Source organism: Molothrus ater, chromosome 6 (genome assembly GCF_012460135.2).
Source record: "Molothrus ater isolate BHLD 08-10-18 breed brown headed cowbird chromosome 6, BPBGC_Mater_1.1, whole genome shotgun sequence".
NCBI lineage: Eukaryota > Metazoa > Chordata > Aves > Passeriformes > Icteridae > Molothrus > Molothrus ater.
The window spans coordinates 30,079,194-30,096,656 of NC_050483.2; the positions used below are offsets into that span (position 1 = coordinate 30,079,194).

The following is a 17,463-nucleotide window of genomic DNA, read 5'->3' on the forward strand; positions in this document are numbered from 1 at the left end:
TTCAAGAGCACAATATATCCTGCCCAAACCCCCAAGCTCCCAAATGACTATTTCCAACAGAACAGGATTTCCCTGCAGCCCAGGCTTGGAACAAGGGTCCCCATGTGCCGTCACACTCACGGGGCACGGCGGTGGCAAAGCGATCCACTTCGTTATTCATCAGTCTCTGCCGCAGCTCGTTCTGCCCGCAGTTCTGGGGGCCAATCAGAACAATGGGACGTTTCCTATTTGCTGGCTGATGGTACAGTGACATTTCCTCATAGGTCAAAATTTCCTCATTGTCATAATCTTGAGAGAGGACAATAAAACAGTCACAAAGTACTCTACTGCCAGTTTCATGTATTGCATGTCATGCAGTATCAGATTTCAGACAGTTCCTGAGTCTCTGCCCAGCATCTGAGTCACCAAAGCAACGGAAGCCCAAAGACTATCATGTGCCCAAGTATGATGAGAATTTTTTCCCTTTCTTGCAGGGAAAAAAAAAAATTCCACTTATTACTCTTCATTACTCTTCATATAACTAGTAGCACAAACCTAAGAAACAACTTGTTTTTGCAGAAAAAAAATAATTTCTAGTACAAGAATAACACTTTATAGCCAAAGGCAGCAACTATCATCCCAATCCCAAAGTACTTTTGTAAGAACATAGCCTATAAAATCTGTCAAGAAAGTTTCCATTTATGAAGTTTAATTATGCAGAGTGAGATTATATTACAAAGCAGTAATAAATTGGTTCATCATTGTAAAATTATGACTGCTTCTATGCCTAAAAAGTTATCTGTTTTTTTCTCTTATTATCTGATCTTTAATAAAGACACTACAAATCCTTTCACGTCTTTTACATCTTTCACTAAATGCTACAATACAACATAGCATTGCCCTTACACAGAACTTACTGCTAGCATTTCTAACATCATATCTCAAATTCACTTCACAATCTTTTATAGTTGTTTATAATCACATACATTGTACAAAAGTTGTTCCTTACCATCATTTTTATTTGCATTGTATAAAACCTTTTTCCGTTTCTTTTTGTTCTTCTTTGCACACCAGAGTTTTCCTAAACAAAATAAAAATTATGACAATCAAACACCCGTACAACAAAAATCTTCCTATTCTGCCCATGTTTTGGATGTTTAAAGTGGAGAATTTATTCTGCAGTTTTCAGAAGGCAAAATATCCTTTTATTGATTACAATCCTTTAGTGTATTAAGCAAATGTCAAGGACTTCAACCAAGTCACAGCAGACGAAGTTCTTTATGAAAAAAGGGGCTTTCCAAATTCTCAACATCATCCTAATTACAGCACACATAGCTGTGAAAAACCCACGTGATTTTTACAACAAAGTGTTAAATTCAGACTTTTATTTACATGAAGAATTTCAAAGAATCATCCCACTTGTATTACAAATAAACAAAAACTACACCAGGAGATTTTTCTGCAACTCCACCATGACAAGATTCTGTGTAACACTAATTAACACTGCTACAAAAGATTTTTTTTTTTTTTTTTTACTTGGGAAGCATATATCCCACCTGATTTTTCAGGCTCCTTGTCTTCTTCTATAGTTTGCTTCATTGCTTCTCTTTGTTGCTGAAAACTTTTTCCTTGATGCATTAAAAAAAGCACAAGAGTCATTAACATTTAGAAACCATTTCCATGCTTTTTCATAATGACTTACTAACTTAACTCTTTCCTAATCTTTCACATTTCTGAAGGTTCTAGTAGAATGTAACATACAAAAGAAATTTTAAAAGAGAAAGCAAAATTGCTGCAAAACTGATTTATTACTTCAGAAATATATTCATCAAGAGAGACTTGCAGAGTATTTGTTGTATACTAGACAGTTTTGCCTGGAAAAGTGAAAGTACAGGAAAGACTACATTTCCCTACTATGATGATGTAATTTTCTAATTATTTTTGTATGTCAAATGTGCTCTATTTATATTAAATATTTTGAACTTCAATTTAAAATAGATTAGCCAGTATTCAATTCAGTGTTTTTCTCAATTTATTCAAGCATCATAAAGTTACAGTGTGATATTCTATGGAATTTGAAAAGTCTTTTGTTCACCATGTTTAACAAAGCAGCAGGTCCTTAATGAACTAGGCTACAACATATATTGCAATGCAAAAATTATGAACACATTTCAGCATCTGAAAATCCTGTTATCCAAAGGCCCTCAGCAGTGAGAAAGGAAGTCTGTCACAAGTAACTGAAGCCCTTAGTTAAGCGAAAACATGCTGAAAAGTGACCACAAATAGGTACTGTGTCAAGTGGTTTATTTAGAAAAGGTAGGAAACCTCAGAGCAGCGCCCATCTCCTGAGAGCAAGTGGGCTGCAGTCTCACATCTCTGCTGCAGCCAGCAGAGGGAACTCTGAATCTGCTGAGTCCCCACGGTGGAGGAATAAGGGAAGAGGAGAGTAGCTCCTGAAAGGGGCAGTGAAAGCAGAAGTTTTGCTCTGCATTTAACTCCAGACATGGTGATGCCCAGCAGTAGGCTCTGTTGCAAATGGTTCAAAGACACAGATATATTTAAGGGAACAGATGTTTAAGGAGTACACAAGTCTTTGAAAACATGAGTATTGCTCCTGTGTGGCTATAATAACTAACTTGACTGAGCATCAAGCTTTTTCTAGAGCTTTATTTACCAGGGATAAGGCCTGCCAATGGCTGATTATCTTCATCTCCATCTCTGTAAGCCTGCCACCAGTTTGGATCCTCTTGACTAATCACATGGAGTATGTCTCCTTTTTGAAAAGACAGGCCTAACTCTCGGCAGGGGACGTAAGGATCATCAGAGGGATCGTAGTCAAAATGCGCTTTCACGTGTATCTGCAGGACATCAAATGTTAAAAAAAGGGAAAACACCCCAGCGACTTCTGAAGAATTAAACCTTCTCTTCCTGTGATTGCATTAGAGCTATGATATGTAAAAACTCCAAGCTTCTATAAAATGGAAACTTTATCTGGAGGCACTGGAATGGAATCGTTAGGTTAGCAATGGAAAAGACACAGTTGTGCTAGGCTGAACAGAAAAGGTTGAATTTAACATGCAATTTCCTCAGCACTGTAGGAGACAATCCCCCCAGCTACTGATTTAAGTTCTCTGCATTCAAAAATCATCAGAGGTATTGTGATTGCTTAAAGTGTCTAATAAATACACAGACTGAAACTCATTTGCTGGACTTAAAGTGAAGTTTCACTTGTAAAGTGTTTTGTCACCAGTCATTTAAGTCTGGGCATTCTTTCTTGAAACTGTTAAAGCTATCTTTTCCTCCCAATGCATATTCTCAAGTTTCGACAACCCAAGTTTTTTTAATACAAACATACATATACATACATATACATATATATATATAGACAGACACAAAATACAGAAATTCAAAATAAGAAGCTCAGAACCTCAGAACCACAGAAGTTCTACTTTTACAACTTCTTTCAGAAATGGAGCTAAAATTGTACTAAGAGTTTCAGTTTAAGATCATTAATAATTTTCAACACTTAATTCAGGTGTTAGTCTGATCACAAGTAAAATCAATTTAAATGGCTACGTTTTGGGTTTGTTCTACAATGTAAAGGACCTTCAGAAGAACCTTTTACACACTACTGGTAAAACTAAGTACGTTTCACCAAGCACACAAACACCTGTAGAGCTACTTACAACTGTCTCCTTTGCAGGGGGTGGCTTGCTCTGCTGACTGGGAATCAATACGAAGGTCAGAGTCCCATGCATGTCAGCCTGAGAGAAAAAATAGGCTCTTCATATACAGTATCAAAATATGGCTTAAGGTTAAGAATTTTAGTAAATAATACATTTTAGAAAATGCTTTAAAAATTCCTATTAGAAGTTGTTCCTAAACATGCATCATCTGGCCATTAGCTGGTTTAAAATACAGAGTACAGATAAAGATGCAGTGATTCAGTAAGACTAGAAAGCTAAGTGTTGATACTCAGATTTTAAAAGCCTGGCTTTCTTGAATATAAACTATTTCTATCTGAAATGGAGCAGCTGCTGTTCTGTCAAGCAGAGACGTAGGAGAAACGGATAATTGTTCTGTTCAAACAGAACAATTGTTATTGTTCTGTTCAAAAATACCAACAAATGAGTCTACTGGAATGTAAAAATATATTTTAAAAATTTAATTTTTCTAGAATTGTTTTGATGGAACAGTGCTTTCAAATCTAAACATTTCTACTATGACTTTATGCTGTTGACATTACTAAAGAATTCAAAACACTGTTTAAAGATTTTGCTAAGATACTCAAATCTTGCATATGTGAAATGTTCAATACCAACATTGTAGTCATCCTTGATAAGAAAGTAGAACATAATAATTGTCTTGTCTTCATCTTCTTTGTTTACATACTTCCACTTGCAGAATGTGTCTGCACACATAAAAAATATCTTGATAAAATGCAAGTGACAACCTGTGACAAGGTCTACAGGTGTTTCACGTCATATACACCATTCTGTGAAGCTTAACAAAACAATTTATCCTGTATAAAACAAGAAAATTCACGTATCTTAGAAAATTCAGAACTAAGGCTTAAATATAGTAAATGTAACTTGAACAAGTTCCATTGCCTGCAAGAAAGGAAAATTCATTATTTTCAGTCCACAAGGAATGTATATAATCTCACTGATTATGCAAACAGCCTAGTCTAAAAGTCAGGTGTAGTTTAATATCACTTGAGTAGCAAGTAGTGAGGCAAAACTAAGGAGGGAAGTAATTTCTTCCTCCTGTGCTTGAAGTGTTTTGGGGTGTCTGAAGTATTTCTGAACTTCATTTCCAGATTACAAAATAAAAATGACAACATATAAAGAATTAAAAGTATTATTTTAAATTAGTTGCATTAAAAATATATTCTAAAAATCCACAAGCTTGTGTTTATTTTATTTTTAATTTGCAGCAAATTGATTTTCTCTTATGCTAATGTATTGTGGCTTTACACCTTTTGTTTTTTAACTCTAGGCTGCAGGAGCTACTCAGGAGCAGAATAAGCTCTCTGAAGAGAACTAAACTGCCAGACTTGAACTACCTGTTAATCACCTCCAAAACACTCTTTTCAGGAGTTAGCCAAATATGGCTTTAAAAAAATACAGATGGCAATGGAGACAATCACAAAACATGAAAAATCTCAGATCTGATCTAAAAAAAAAAGGACATTCAAAGCTTCTCAGAGAATTGTAAGCATCTTTCTAATTGATTTAAAAACAGTAAAACAAAAACCCCCAAACCTCACACATTTCTGCCTCTACTTCCTTCTACTTTGATCTCACTGCATGAAATAGATGAAAAATTTTAACAGCAAATTTTAGGAAAAAGTCCAGCTGAAGATGGAAATTGTCCATTAAAAACCAGTGTCTAACTGTACCATAAGACAACTTCATCTATGGACATTGCTGTCTACTATTCCTACAATACACAACATACAGCCAAACTTAAGTCTTTGTCCTGATTCTGATTTGTCTCTAGAGCATAGATCTACTAAGTAATTTGAAGATATACTTAATATGTTTCTCCTCTTTTTCCCCCCCCCTAAAGTCCCTACTGTGTAAGTCCTAGTTGATATTTCCAATGTTTTGTGCTAAAGTTATAAATTGACCTCTTAAAAAAAAAAAATTATCTGTTTCCACTTTGACAACATGGTCTTGACTGCTGCAATTGGATCAAAGATTCAGAGCTGGGTTCCAGGTGTCTTGGACACTAATCCAAAGCAGGTACCAAGGAAAAGCGTGAAAGAAATGAAATTGGGCAACAGAAAATACTGGCGGTAATTGCCAGCTTTTGACATTTTTCTCACAGGGCCTTTTTGAAAGTGAGTTAATTTACTGATTCCTGATGGATTTTCTTGTCTAGCTGCTTTTAAACTAAAGTATAAATTTTGCCATGAATGGTGTAATAGACAAAAAAATGTCTATGCAAGTAAACTGCTAGACAAAAGGGCTTTTACCAGGCATGAAGGAGTAGTAAGTCTAGTCACAAAAAGGTTCCATGTGATACAATTAGTGGTGGGTTAAGTCCGGCCAGCAACTTAAGCACCAGCCAGGTTGTAACACTCTCTTCCAGCAGGTTGAGGGAGAGAATTGGAAGACCAAATGCAAGAAAAAAAATCTCATAGGTCAAGGTAAAAACAGTCTAATAAATGAAGTGGGAAAACCCCAACCCAACAAGTGATGCAAAAGCAATCGCCACCCAGATTTTACTGCTCAGCCTGATGTTACACGGCCATTCACATCACTGTGGTCAATTTGGGTCAGCTGTCCCAGCTGTGTCCCCTACCAACACCTTGCTCACCACAGCCAGTTGCAGCCAGCAGACAGAGTGAGAAACAGAGAAGGCCTTGATACTGTTGCATGCACTGCTCAGCAACAGCTAAAACACTGGTGCATTATCAAACTGTTTCAGTCTAAACCCAGCACCATATAAACTGCTATGAAGAAAATTACCTACGAACCAGCTACACATTTATTACTTGTGGACTGAATCAGAGACAAAGATGAAAAATTACGGTTTTCAGAGCTAAACAAAGTTTTCTTAGAAATCATTACAAGTAAGTGTAAAGATAACAGCTTGATGCTTCCAAATTTGTAGGCTTCGTTTTTGCAGGTAACTGCAATTATACTTGTCAGTATCATCCTATGTGTCAGAAAGAAAACTTGAAATGTACCTCCAGATGTGAACACCAGCTACCAGAATGAAAATACTTCTGAGGCTAAATAAGAGTAAAATGACAAGCAGAGTCAACAGGCTTGAGACTTATGAAATGAGTATTTATTGCAAAGGAAACAAGAAGTGTTCCAACTCACCAGCAAGTCAAAAACTTCATTAACATCTTTTCCACGGATCTCAATGCCATTGATCTCCAGAACTTCATCCCCTTCATGCAACAGCCCACTCTTTTCTGCAGCACCTCCTTTGACTATGCGACTGATGATAACAGAATCCATTTCATTGCGAACAGTAGCACCCTGTGTAGCAGAAACACATTCTGAATTTATTACATATATGAAACTCAAAGCCATCTATTGTATATATTCCAAGCACGTGGAAAAACTATGCTGAAAAAGAATGCAAATAACAGCTTGGATGCATACACACAATGCTCCAGTTCAAAAAAAATGACTGCTTAACTCCTTCAACCTACAAAGGCTGAACAATTTAATTGCTCTACACCATAAGATTCATAATTTTTTTATAAAGATAGTCCTAAGAAAACACTTATTTGAAAGGTGCAAATAGCAGATGATAACTGCTAAACAAACTCCAAAACCAGAAACCAGCCAACCAAAAAAACCTACACCTGGTTGGCACAAGGTTTTAAGCTCCCTTGCAGCAAGCTTGAGATAGTAACTCTTGCCAAGAAGATCTTTCCAAACCCAAACTGATAGAAGTTGTACAGATTTTACATGGTAGTATGGCTACTGCCCAATTCAAATTAAACACAAGTTTACTGTCTATGACTGTTTCTCATTTTGGAGGGAGGGAGAGTGTTTACAAGTTAAACACTACCTTGGCATTGGAATTCCTAACATTTCATAGCAATCTGGAAAGGACAAAAAGGGTTACTTCCTCTACATACAACTGAGTAAGCACCAGTACTTACCAAGGGAATATCCCGAGCTTTCTCAATGCGAACTATTTTAACCGTCTCCCCTCCATACATGCCAACATTCTCATAAATCTTTTCATCTGTCATAGGCTCTGGTTGCATTTCTTGTTCTGCAACCTTATCATGAGCCAGTAGAAGTGCCTAGTGTTAAACAAAATCAGCTCAGTTACAGAAAATATCACAGTTGATATGCATACAAAACAGCAGCTGAAATTCTGCAATTTCAACAGTCTCTGCAGGTTATAGAACTTTGAAAACTGACTCAAACAATAAAAAAAAATCATTTATCACAGCTACATAGAACCTATTTTTTTTCAGAACTTTCAGAATAGAAAATAACATAAAAGCAATTTTGAACACAACTGTGACTGTACTTCTATCTTATCTGTAGTAAACCAAAGTCTGGTTTTTTAGTATGTATGTGTCTGCAGACTCAGATTAAGTTTTGCAGAGAAAACTACTTTTACATCACCACCCCAGGACAAAATTTCCATTATGCACCTTAAGGTAAGCATGGAACAACTGCCAAAGGTAAAAACAAATAAACAAAGCAGCTCACGCGGTGCCCTGTTCCCACTGACCTACTGCTACATTGTTTATGTGTAAATCACCCTGTAATACATATAGACTGTGGCAAGGGCTGAATACAATCATGTACTACACTTCATTAAAAAGTTCCATTAGTTTCTGGAAATTGCAAGTTCCTTATCCTAGAAAAATTAGGGTTGAGGAATAAAATTCACACTTGCCCAGTCAGCAAAAAATAAGTTACACTGAAAACAGCATCAAGAAATAGATCCATTAGATTAGAAGTTTCATTTTGTTTTACCTGCATGTGAGGGGCATTCAGCAAAGCATTAAGCTCCTGTCCATCCTTATGGTGGCTGGGTTTCAAAACACTCTGTACCTAAAATGAAATCAAGCAGTAAAATTAAATCTAGCCAGTGATTTATCAATCCTCCCTCTCCTACTCAAGCACAACCCCCTACTTGCAATTACTCATTTTACTGAAAGCAAAGAATATCCATGTAGTTGTTACACTACTGCTAATTAATTAATCTGGTACACATTAGGAAAACATGCAATGAGATCACAGGACTAACCCAGCACATCTTGCCTCAGTAACAATCTACCAAATCTAACTTGGTATGCAGTACCTCACACAGATATCAGAGACTGGCAATGAGCTCAGGTATCACAAAAATGCACACAAAAAAAACCTCTAGACAGTGAAAGTTAGTGATTTCATGGCAGTGAAATCAGTCACAATGAAGTGTTTTATGAGACTATGCTGGGCTTTTAAATTGGAGTAATTTCTTATTAATGTGACTAGCCTTCCTCTTCCTTAAAAGTAGACTATCATATTCTTATTATGCAAACTATTTCCAGCAACAGCAAGGCCAAAGATTCTGAGACAGGTTTTGCAATGCATCCTGGAGCCCTTCTCAGGAGGTGCACAAATTAAAACTTCAAAAGGTCCCTCCCTGGAAACCTGATTTCTTTGGCTCCTTCCAAAATAATCCACACTAACACAAGGATAGTTTTTGCTCAAACAGCTTCAGCTGCCAAAATAAGTTTTCCTTCTCATACAGTTACTAAATGAGCCTTGTCATCATCTCTTGCAAATACTGGTATGCTCATACAGAGAGCCAAGACCAGGGAAGTGCTCTTACACAGAAGAGAGGCTGAAGATGCTTTCCAAAGCCATTATCCTCTGGCCTAATCTGACCAAAGGCACACAAGTGCAACAGCACAAATGAATCCAAAGACATCAAGAGTAGATTATACAAATCAGAGCAGCAGCTTTCAGAAAAATAGAAAACATTTTGTTCAAGAGCTTTTGACTCTTACAGATGAGGTAATGTGACATCAGAGAATCAAGAAACCAAAAGTTTCAAAGAGAAAATAATTCTGCTTTTTGTATGATCTAACAGTATATAAAGGTCAGAAAAGCATCTGTATTAGGAGCAATTATCTACAGAAATGCTAACAACTATCTTGGATGCTACCAGAAAACAGCACTGAAAACTTTCATGTCAAGACACTTTTAAATTCTAGGAGAAGCCACTAAACAAACGAACTGTGCCCATGGAGCAAGATCCTCATATTGCCAAGACAAGTGTCACATTGAACATGCTCCTGTGCTTTGCAGTAAACTTGGCACAATCTCCAAAAGCCTTTCTTCTGACATCTCTAGAGCATGCCTCATGGTGAGCAAATGTAGTATACTTTAAAACAGTCAGAGAAGAAGCCAGATTTACGTAGTTTTTTTAAGTGGTTTCTTTAAAATCATAGAGAACAGAAAGAGTTCAGCTTCACAAAGTCCATACTTCAGTCATATGTCTAAATTAGACAGGAAGCTATTACACCTGGCTTAAACTGAATTCTAGGATGTCACACAGCAAACAGAACACAGCAAAAGACATATCTCACTGACAAGTTTTTCCTCTGTTTTGAAAGAAAAGATTATTCTATACAAAGGACTTTCTCATAAAGGTTTATTTAAGGTCTCTAGCTTTCAAGAGGCTTTGAAGAAGCCAAAAGAAGCCTTAAAGCTTTATTTATCAAATCTTTATGATCTTTTAATAGGAAAACCTACTCAGAAAGCAACTTGGAAGTCTTGCAAGGAACACAATTTTCTGAATGCTAGGTCAGAGGCTGGGAATTTGACAGTGGAAAAGAAAGTAATCTGGTTCAACCAGTTACTCTGTGTGCAGTAAACATTTGTTTATTCAAGTTGAATTTCTGCTTTGAACAATTTGATTATTAAAAATTTTAATATATCCCCCACCCCCTTTAAGAAAAACACAAAACTCTCATTTGTTTATTTAATGAAGCTCTAGGAAAGCTTCAGGCTGCCCTATAGACCACTTATTACAGCAGTAGTGCAGCTTGCCAGAGTCCTTTGTAACTCATGGTAATAAATCCCAGAGCTTTTTCAGACTAAGAAATTTGAAGAAGTCTGTCATTCCAGGAGTGACACACTATACACAGCACAGATGATTCACACTGAGCATGTGGAAATACCTGTATTTTCTTAACTCTTCAGACTAGATTTTATTGTTAATCATGTTACCTTTAGATCAAGAACCTCCCCCTCAACCCCTGAATTAGCCATTTGGTTTCATTACAGACACCACAATTTGTAGGCATGTATGATGGAGGCATGTGCTGGAGTAATATGAAGCATTCAGAAATTAACTGCAGATGCAAAATTCTGTTGTTGCTTACTGGCATGTGAGCAGGACTGTCAGATGGAACATACACACACATTCTAGTGCACTTACACCAGAAGTTAGGAGCTTTCAGTGCATCCCCTCAACAGTACGGATCGAGTTCATTTGTCTGATTTTGCAGAAGAAAACAGTAGCACGTCCAAAACATTTAGGAACATAGTCTATATAAATTGAGCCTATTAAGTATATTTAATAGCAGGAACATCTTTAAGGTACTTGGTATGTGCTGTTACAGGCCAAGTTATAAGCTGTCTTGAATGCTGTATCAAATATTCTTACAAGGTCAAGATTCAGACCCTGCTCCCATAATCCATGCCCCCATCTTGGTCAAGTTTAAATGGATTTAAAATCAATTTAATTACACTTGATGTTTACCAGCTATTTTTATTTGAGACTTGGAGTACACCCCATTACATGAAGATAAGCTTTCTCAAATAAATTCCTTAAGATCAAGTGCTTCATTCTGCCTTTTTAATTCAATTGAAGTTTCTTAAAAAGATGAGAAAAAACTTGAGTTGTTAGTGGCTGGTTATCAGAATTGGTGGGAAATTAACCATACATGTATACTACCAATTTTAAGAATTTTCTAAAGAGGACTAGAAAATTAAAAAACCCTAAATAATATTAATTATTACTTATTTTTAAAGGAAGACTCTTTCATGCTACATTGTGCAATTGTGTTGTAAAATGCCTTTTCCCATTAAGAGATGTTCTCTTCCACAGTATAAAGCCACAAACAAAACATGTCTGTAGCTTTAAACTGGGGTACACACTCCAAACAGTTTCAGAGCTGTACACTGTTGCTCATGACCTGTGCACTAAAATATGCACACTAGCACTACTTGCTATTTAAAATTAATGTTATGCATGTATCTGCTATTTTTCTTTCTTGTAATGTCTTCTGGCTTTTATCATCAAGATGTTATCAGTATCTTAAAAGCAGGCTTTTGCAAGTGTCTTTTCAAAAATACCCTGAAGTAAGTAAATGAGCTGCTTTCTGGGGGAGTTTCTTATGCCTGTGCTTAGAGGTAAAAAAAGCAAAAGACAGCCAAAAATGAGAGTACAAGAAAAAACAGACATGCAATATAAACACATTGTCAGGATTAAAAAATACCCCAACAACAAACTCAAAAAACCAAAACAAAAACACCACCAATTTTTCTAAAGCAGAAATAATTTCCTTCCATACTGCTACATAACTAATACAGAAACTTTTCAAAAATGAATAAAAGATCTGAAAACCAAGCATAAGATCTTCTACATAGGCAAGACAAGGAAGTACAAAGTGATGTGAACGGAGGCTTCAAGGTATCCTCTCGAGACACTTCTGTCAGACACAGAAATATTTGTCCTGAATTTCTGGCTCTATCATTTCAGGATGTTATTTAATATATTGCAAAATACAAGTCACTTAAATACACAAGAAGCTGAGTCACTGAGAAACTAGATTACATCTGAAAATGGGAACAGACATTTGCAATATATTGAGTTTTCAGGAATTTCAAGGCTGGAAAAGACAGGGATGGGAGATGAAGAGTCAAAATGAGCACAGTGATGTGTCTTTTATGCAATAGTCTTGTGGATAATGATCAAATTCTGTTCGTTTAAAAATTTTGGATAAATGAAAGATTTTCCTTTTGCTTAACCTTATTCATGACTGGTAAGAGACACAAAACTGCCTTTGCACCACCTTCTGATTTTAAGATTTACCAAATCACCTGAAAAAAATAAAAGAATTTGTTGGGAAGGTAAGGGGTAGTGAGAAATGGGGAGAAACACAAGAGTTTGGAAATAGACCTAGAGTTTTCCTAGGCATATTTTCTTATTGGAAACTTCTATTAAGTAGTAAATATTCATGAAGGGAAAGAACCAGCTTTCTTAAGGGTTACATCTGTAACGCCTTGTATGATAAAAGGAGGTTCAAAAATTCTAGCCTGCATCTGAATGAAATCCTAAACTAGGCCTATGTAAAGTGGATGTTTGGGGGAGCAGCTTACAAACAGAAGGTAACTGAAAAGGCTCCTTCAGACTCACAGACACAGTGAACAAGCCCAGTGAGGAGTTTGAAGTAGGCTACAGACTGATGAATAAGCAAGCCAGAGGGAAGCTCACATGTGCTGCAAACGTATGATTACAGTGGGTTGATTAGAAGTTTTCACAGATTCACAGGATATTCTAAAGTACTTCTACCTGCTTTTGGCACAGTCTTACTGACAAACCTAAACAAGAAAATCCTAAGCTGAAATTTAATCAGCACCTGCACCTTTAGATTGCATTTAAATTATGTTCCTCCTCATCATCAAGAGTCAGTAATTTCTTCTGCAAAAGAACTTCAAGCTTGCTACAATGCTGCTGGGCTTACAAGATTAAAGTCTAGTAAAAGAAAGGAGAGTGGAAAAAGCTGTTGAAAAAAATGCTTCAGGAAGAAAGAAAATCAGATCCTAAACCAAACAAACTAACCAACCCAAAATCCCACCAACACCCACCACCTGCTGCCATACTGAAATACTCCAACCCATGTACCTGAGTCAGTTTGGTTTGCTGGGTGCTAAATGCTGGAGCCTTTATCCAGCCCCTGGATCTGGCTTTGCTGAACACTTCACTGCTAGGCTTGCACTGATGCTGGTATTCAAGCTACCTAGGCCAAAGCTAACAAAATTTATATGGGTTTAAGATGTAGACACCCTTCACTACTATATATACTTGCACCAGACCATAGAAAATTGTGACAAAAGTTACTGAGTGACCCTTTAGAATATTTTAACAATTTCTAAAAAATGCATCAGATCTTATAAAAGAGCTGTCATCTGTCAGACCAAAAGAAGTTTAATCACAGCAGTAATTAAAGCACTGAAATTAAGTATTAATGGACCTGTTGCTCACTTTAAAGGAGAAAGCTTGTTTCCAGTATGCTTGTATTTTCAGAGATGACTCCCAATCTAAGAACCATGGCTCAGCTTAGAGGAGAGTCACAATAAGAGAGAACTGTAACTCAGTTCCTGAATGCTTGAAATAAAGAACACCAACGGAAAGGGAGTTAGATTTTCACAACCACTCCCTTTTCCTATGTTTAAACATAGTACCTTCTCTATTACATATCTATCCATGCTAAAGAGGGAGTTCCTACCCCCAAAATATTTTTCTGGTTACTGTTTGCTGTATCTGGTTTTTCCAGATTTCCAATCAGTGGCTATTATAACCTCTTTCATATTCAACATTCAGTCAGTCAGACAAGCTTGACAAGTATGTATTTCAACAGTAGCTATGATTACAGGTTTCATGTATGTCACAGGGATGCATACTGTACATACCTCTTGTGCTAGTTCCTGTGCATTGGAGCTGAGAGGATATGGAGGGCTGGCTTTGTTCATGTGGACTGTAACAGCGTTGTGGATCTTAAATGCATTCTGAAAATCGCTATTTTGAACAAGCTGTAAAATGAGTGAGATATCCTCTTGACTCTGAGGGTCTACCAAAACGTGCTGGATATGCTTAAGAGAATTTAACAGTTCTTCCACTTCTAGGTAAGAAATAACAAAATACAAATAAGATATGAGTTAACAAGAATGATAACTAAGTAATATTTATATTAAGAGTTATACAAAAAATTTTTTACTGTTCGGTTTTTAAACCAGCAGTGATATATGCAAGTTTATTAGTTATCTGTTATTCCAACTTTTTTGAAGCAGAATGTAACTGAATTAAAAGAGTAAAAAAAGAAGAAGAAAAAAAAAAGACTTCAAGTCAGTAAGAGCAGTAAGACTTTATTGCTAAGCTCATCTTGATGCACTGAATATTCACTGATACCTTGGTTCACCTTTCTGTGTGTACCTATAATATATGGTAGAAATCTATGTATCTCAACTATATATTGCTTACTTATAGAATGAATGTAAGATAAGTAAACTACAATCAATTTGTAAACAAAATTATGCTCAGTCTTGGCACATTAAAATAAAAAGTATGAAAAAATACCATCTGTGAACATCTATGAGTTTTGAAAATTATCTACAGCAAAAGAAAGTCCACATCTTTTACTTACACAAATATGAGTTCTGCTTGGGCAGTAAAATACTTTAACATTTTAATAACCAGTTTCTATATGTTTGCAGAATACTATACATGTACTACATTCTTGAGTTTCTAGAACTGATCTGATGCTTTACAAGCACTTTTCAAAGACTTTTATATTATTTTAATATAAATATTTAAATTTCAATTTTTCAAATTTAAATTTTGAATATTTAAATATAAATATTTAAATATTTAAATATTCAAAATTTAAATTCGAAAATTTGATATTTAATATTTAAAGATTCAAATTTATGCTAAATAGGTCACTTCTCAAAATTAAGTACTTCAGAAACCACCTAAACCAAGGAATATGAATCAAACCCAGGTAAGATATTCTGAAGCAGACAAAAAACCAATTCATGTTCGGAGCCTTAAATAACATACATGTTTTCACACATTATCTGAAAAAAAAAATCTGTTCAGCCACAAGAAGCTGGTCAGCAATCTAACATTTTAATAAATTCAAATAAGCTAGAACTTTTGAACCCTGGTACTTAAAGAAAACGAACAATATAGCAAACCCCAAATTTTAAAACTGTCAGTTGATACTGATACCAGAATACCAGCTTTGAGAATAATTTTAAAATTCTAGCAACCTTCATTTATTCATTATGAGCTAATAAAATCAGGAACACTATCAGCTAAATTGCATTTTTAACATGAAAAATCCCAGTAGATACTGATCACTAACATGATCAGTACACTGAACACAAGCCTAGACTCAAAATTTTTGAGCACAACATAAAAAATGGTTGATAAATGGACACATAAAAACCATAAAGCCTAACAAAATATGCATTTCCAAGAAGTTCAATTGTTTTAATTTCCGGCAAACCATATCTACATACAAGCTGTCTAGTCCGAGTCTGCAAGTTAAGTCTTCTGTACTATAAAAGGAAACAAACAAGCCAGGGCTACTACTCTTGTACGTTACTGTCTGAAGGACAATAAAAAAGTAATAAAACCCCTCCAAAACCATTTCACACATGCTAAAAACATCCTACCCACCAAAGGTCAAGGACTTCTTCCTGTAACCACCAAGGAAACAAAGGGCAATAGGACAAAAGCTGCACAGAAAGCTTGGATACTGGATGTGCAGGATATTCCACTGCTGATATCCAGTACAACTCACAACACTAATTATGGTAGCCAATGTCTCACTAGGAAACTGTATACACAATATACTGCTTATCACACTGGGAGAAATGCCATTTGGAGAGAAGGCTAAAGAACACTCCACAAGTGAGAATATTTGCTAAACAGGACATTGTCAGCTGGCAAAATTCTCATCTAATGGAGAATGCACAGTACTGAAGTATCTCTTCAACTCAATCTCCCAAGTCTGAGGAAGTGCGTTATTTTCAAGCATAAAGGAAAAAAAAAGTATGTGAAACAGATGTTATTGTATAGCTCCTGACACCTGCTTGGTTAAAAAAACATACTAACTCAAAGTTCTGCTACTTGTTATGGTTATTTGATTTAAAAAGCAGTGAGATATTAGAGAAGAACCTTGCTACTTTTATGTCTTCCTAATTATTTTACTCCATTATTTCTGAACTCTCTCTTACATATCTGAAAATTCAAATACAGACACATATATACACACCCAATTCTAATACATGTTGCATGTAAGATACAAATTCATACAGAAAGACATCTTACTCTCTATCTACAACAGACATCCTGTTCCTAGATGTCTTTACATATTTTCTCTTTTTAGCCCTTTGCTAGTTCCTTCTGTGCTGCCCTTTCTTACAAACTACCACAGTACTCTCTTTCCTGTATAATTCCCTTCTACACTGAGGCTTCATCTGCTGGATACCAAAGGTTTATACCAAGTGATTTCCCCCCACCACAAAACTGTAAAAAAATACCCACCTGAACACAGTTATAAAACAGAAATAATGCTTCAAAGGAGTGAAGTTAAGTATTCGTCAAAAGGCAGCACTCCATTTCCTTGTCACTTGTTTAATAAAAAACCACACACATAAACCCACACACAAATCCTGGCTTTATGCATGCCTAATTCTATATTCCTGCTTCTGAAGTCTATATCACAGATGAGATTATGATGCAGGGTTCGTTTTCTTTTTTTTTTTTTTTTGTTTTGTTGTTGTTGTTGTTGTTGGTTTCAGTCTTTTTAATGTACCAACAATACAAAAAAGCACCAGGTAACAAAAGACTCCAGATATTTCCTATAAAAAGGGTTGTCTTGAAGAAAAATAAGTTCAGTAAGACCAACATCTGCATTTACTCACAGAAAAGTCAGGGTTCTTTTGCAGAACAAGTCCATTTTTAATTGCAGATCAATTAGCAATCAAATACTGGGTTTTGTCAAGTCTTCTTTTACATGAAGTGCTGCAGCCTTTTTCCATTAGACTATGAAATGGCTGGAATGTGACTGAGCACTGTGAGATATACACATTAATCAAAAGACTGCCAGGGCAAAAGTATGCAACTGCAGGGGAGGATGTGCAGTCACATGTTAGATAACAAAACCAAGAAAAGAAAATAGATGTTTTTTATTACCTTAAA

General features: G+C 35.9%; 1 protein-coding gene across 1 annotated transcript in view; it reads right to left on the bottom strand.

Annotated features, from left to right (window-relative positions):
• PALS1 (protein associated with LIN7 1, MAGUK p55 family member) overlaps positions 1 to 17,463 on the bottom strand; it is a 55,506-nt gene that overhangs the window by 7,273 nt on the left and 30,770 nt on the right. The window contains exons 3-11 of the mRNA XM_036383683.2: positions 14,166 to 14,374; positions 8,448 to 8,525; positions 7,613 to 7,759; positions 6,816 to 6,977; positions 3,666 to 3,743; positions 2,654 to 2,837; positions 1,536 to 1,607; positions 989 to 1,060; positions 121 to 288 (exon numbers count right to left, since the gene is read on the bottom strand). Of these exons, the coding sequence (XP_036239576.1) occupies positions 121 to 288; positions 989 to 1,060; positions 1,536 to 1,607; positions 2,654 to 2,837; positions 3,666 to 3,743; positions 6,816 to 6,977; positions 7,613 to 7,759; positions 8,448 to 8,525; positions 14,166 to 14,374 (1,170 nt within the window). The remainder of the gene's footprint in view (positions 1 to 120; positions 289 to 988; positions 1,061 to 1,535; positions 1,608 to 2,653; positions 2,838 to 3,665; positions 3,744 to 6,815; positions 6,978 to 7,612; positions 7,760 to 8,447; positions 8,526 to 14,165; positions 14,375 to 17,463) is intronic.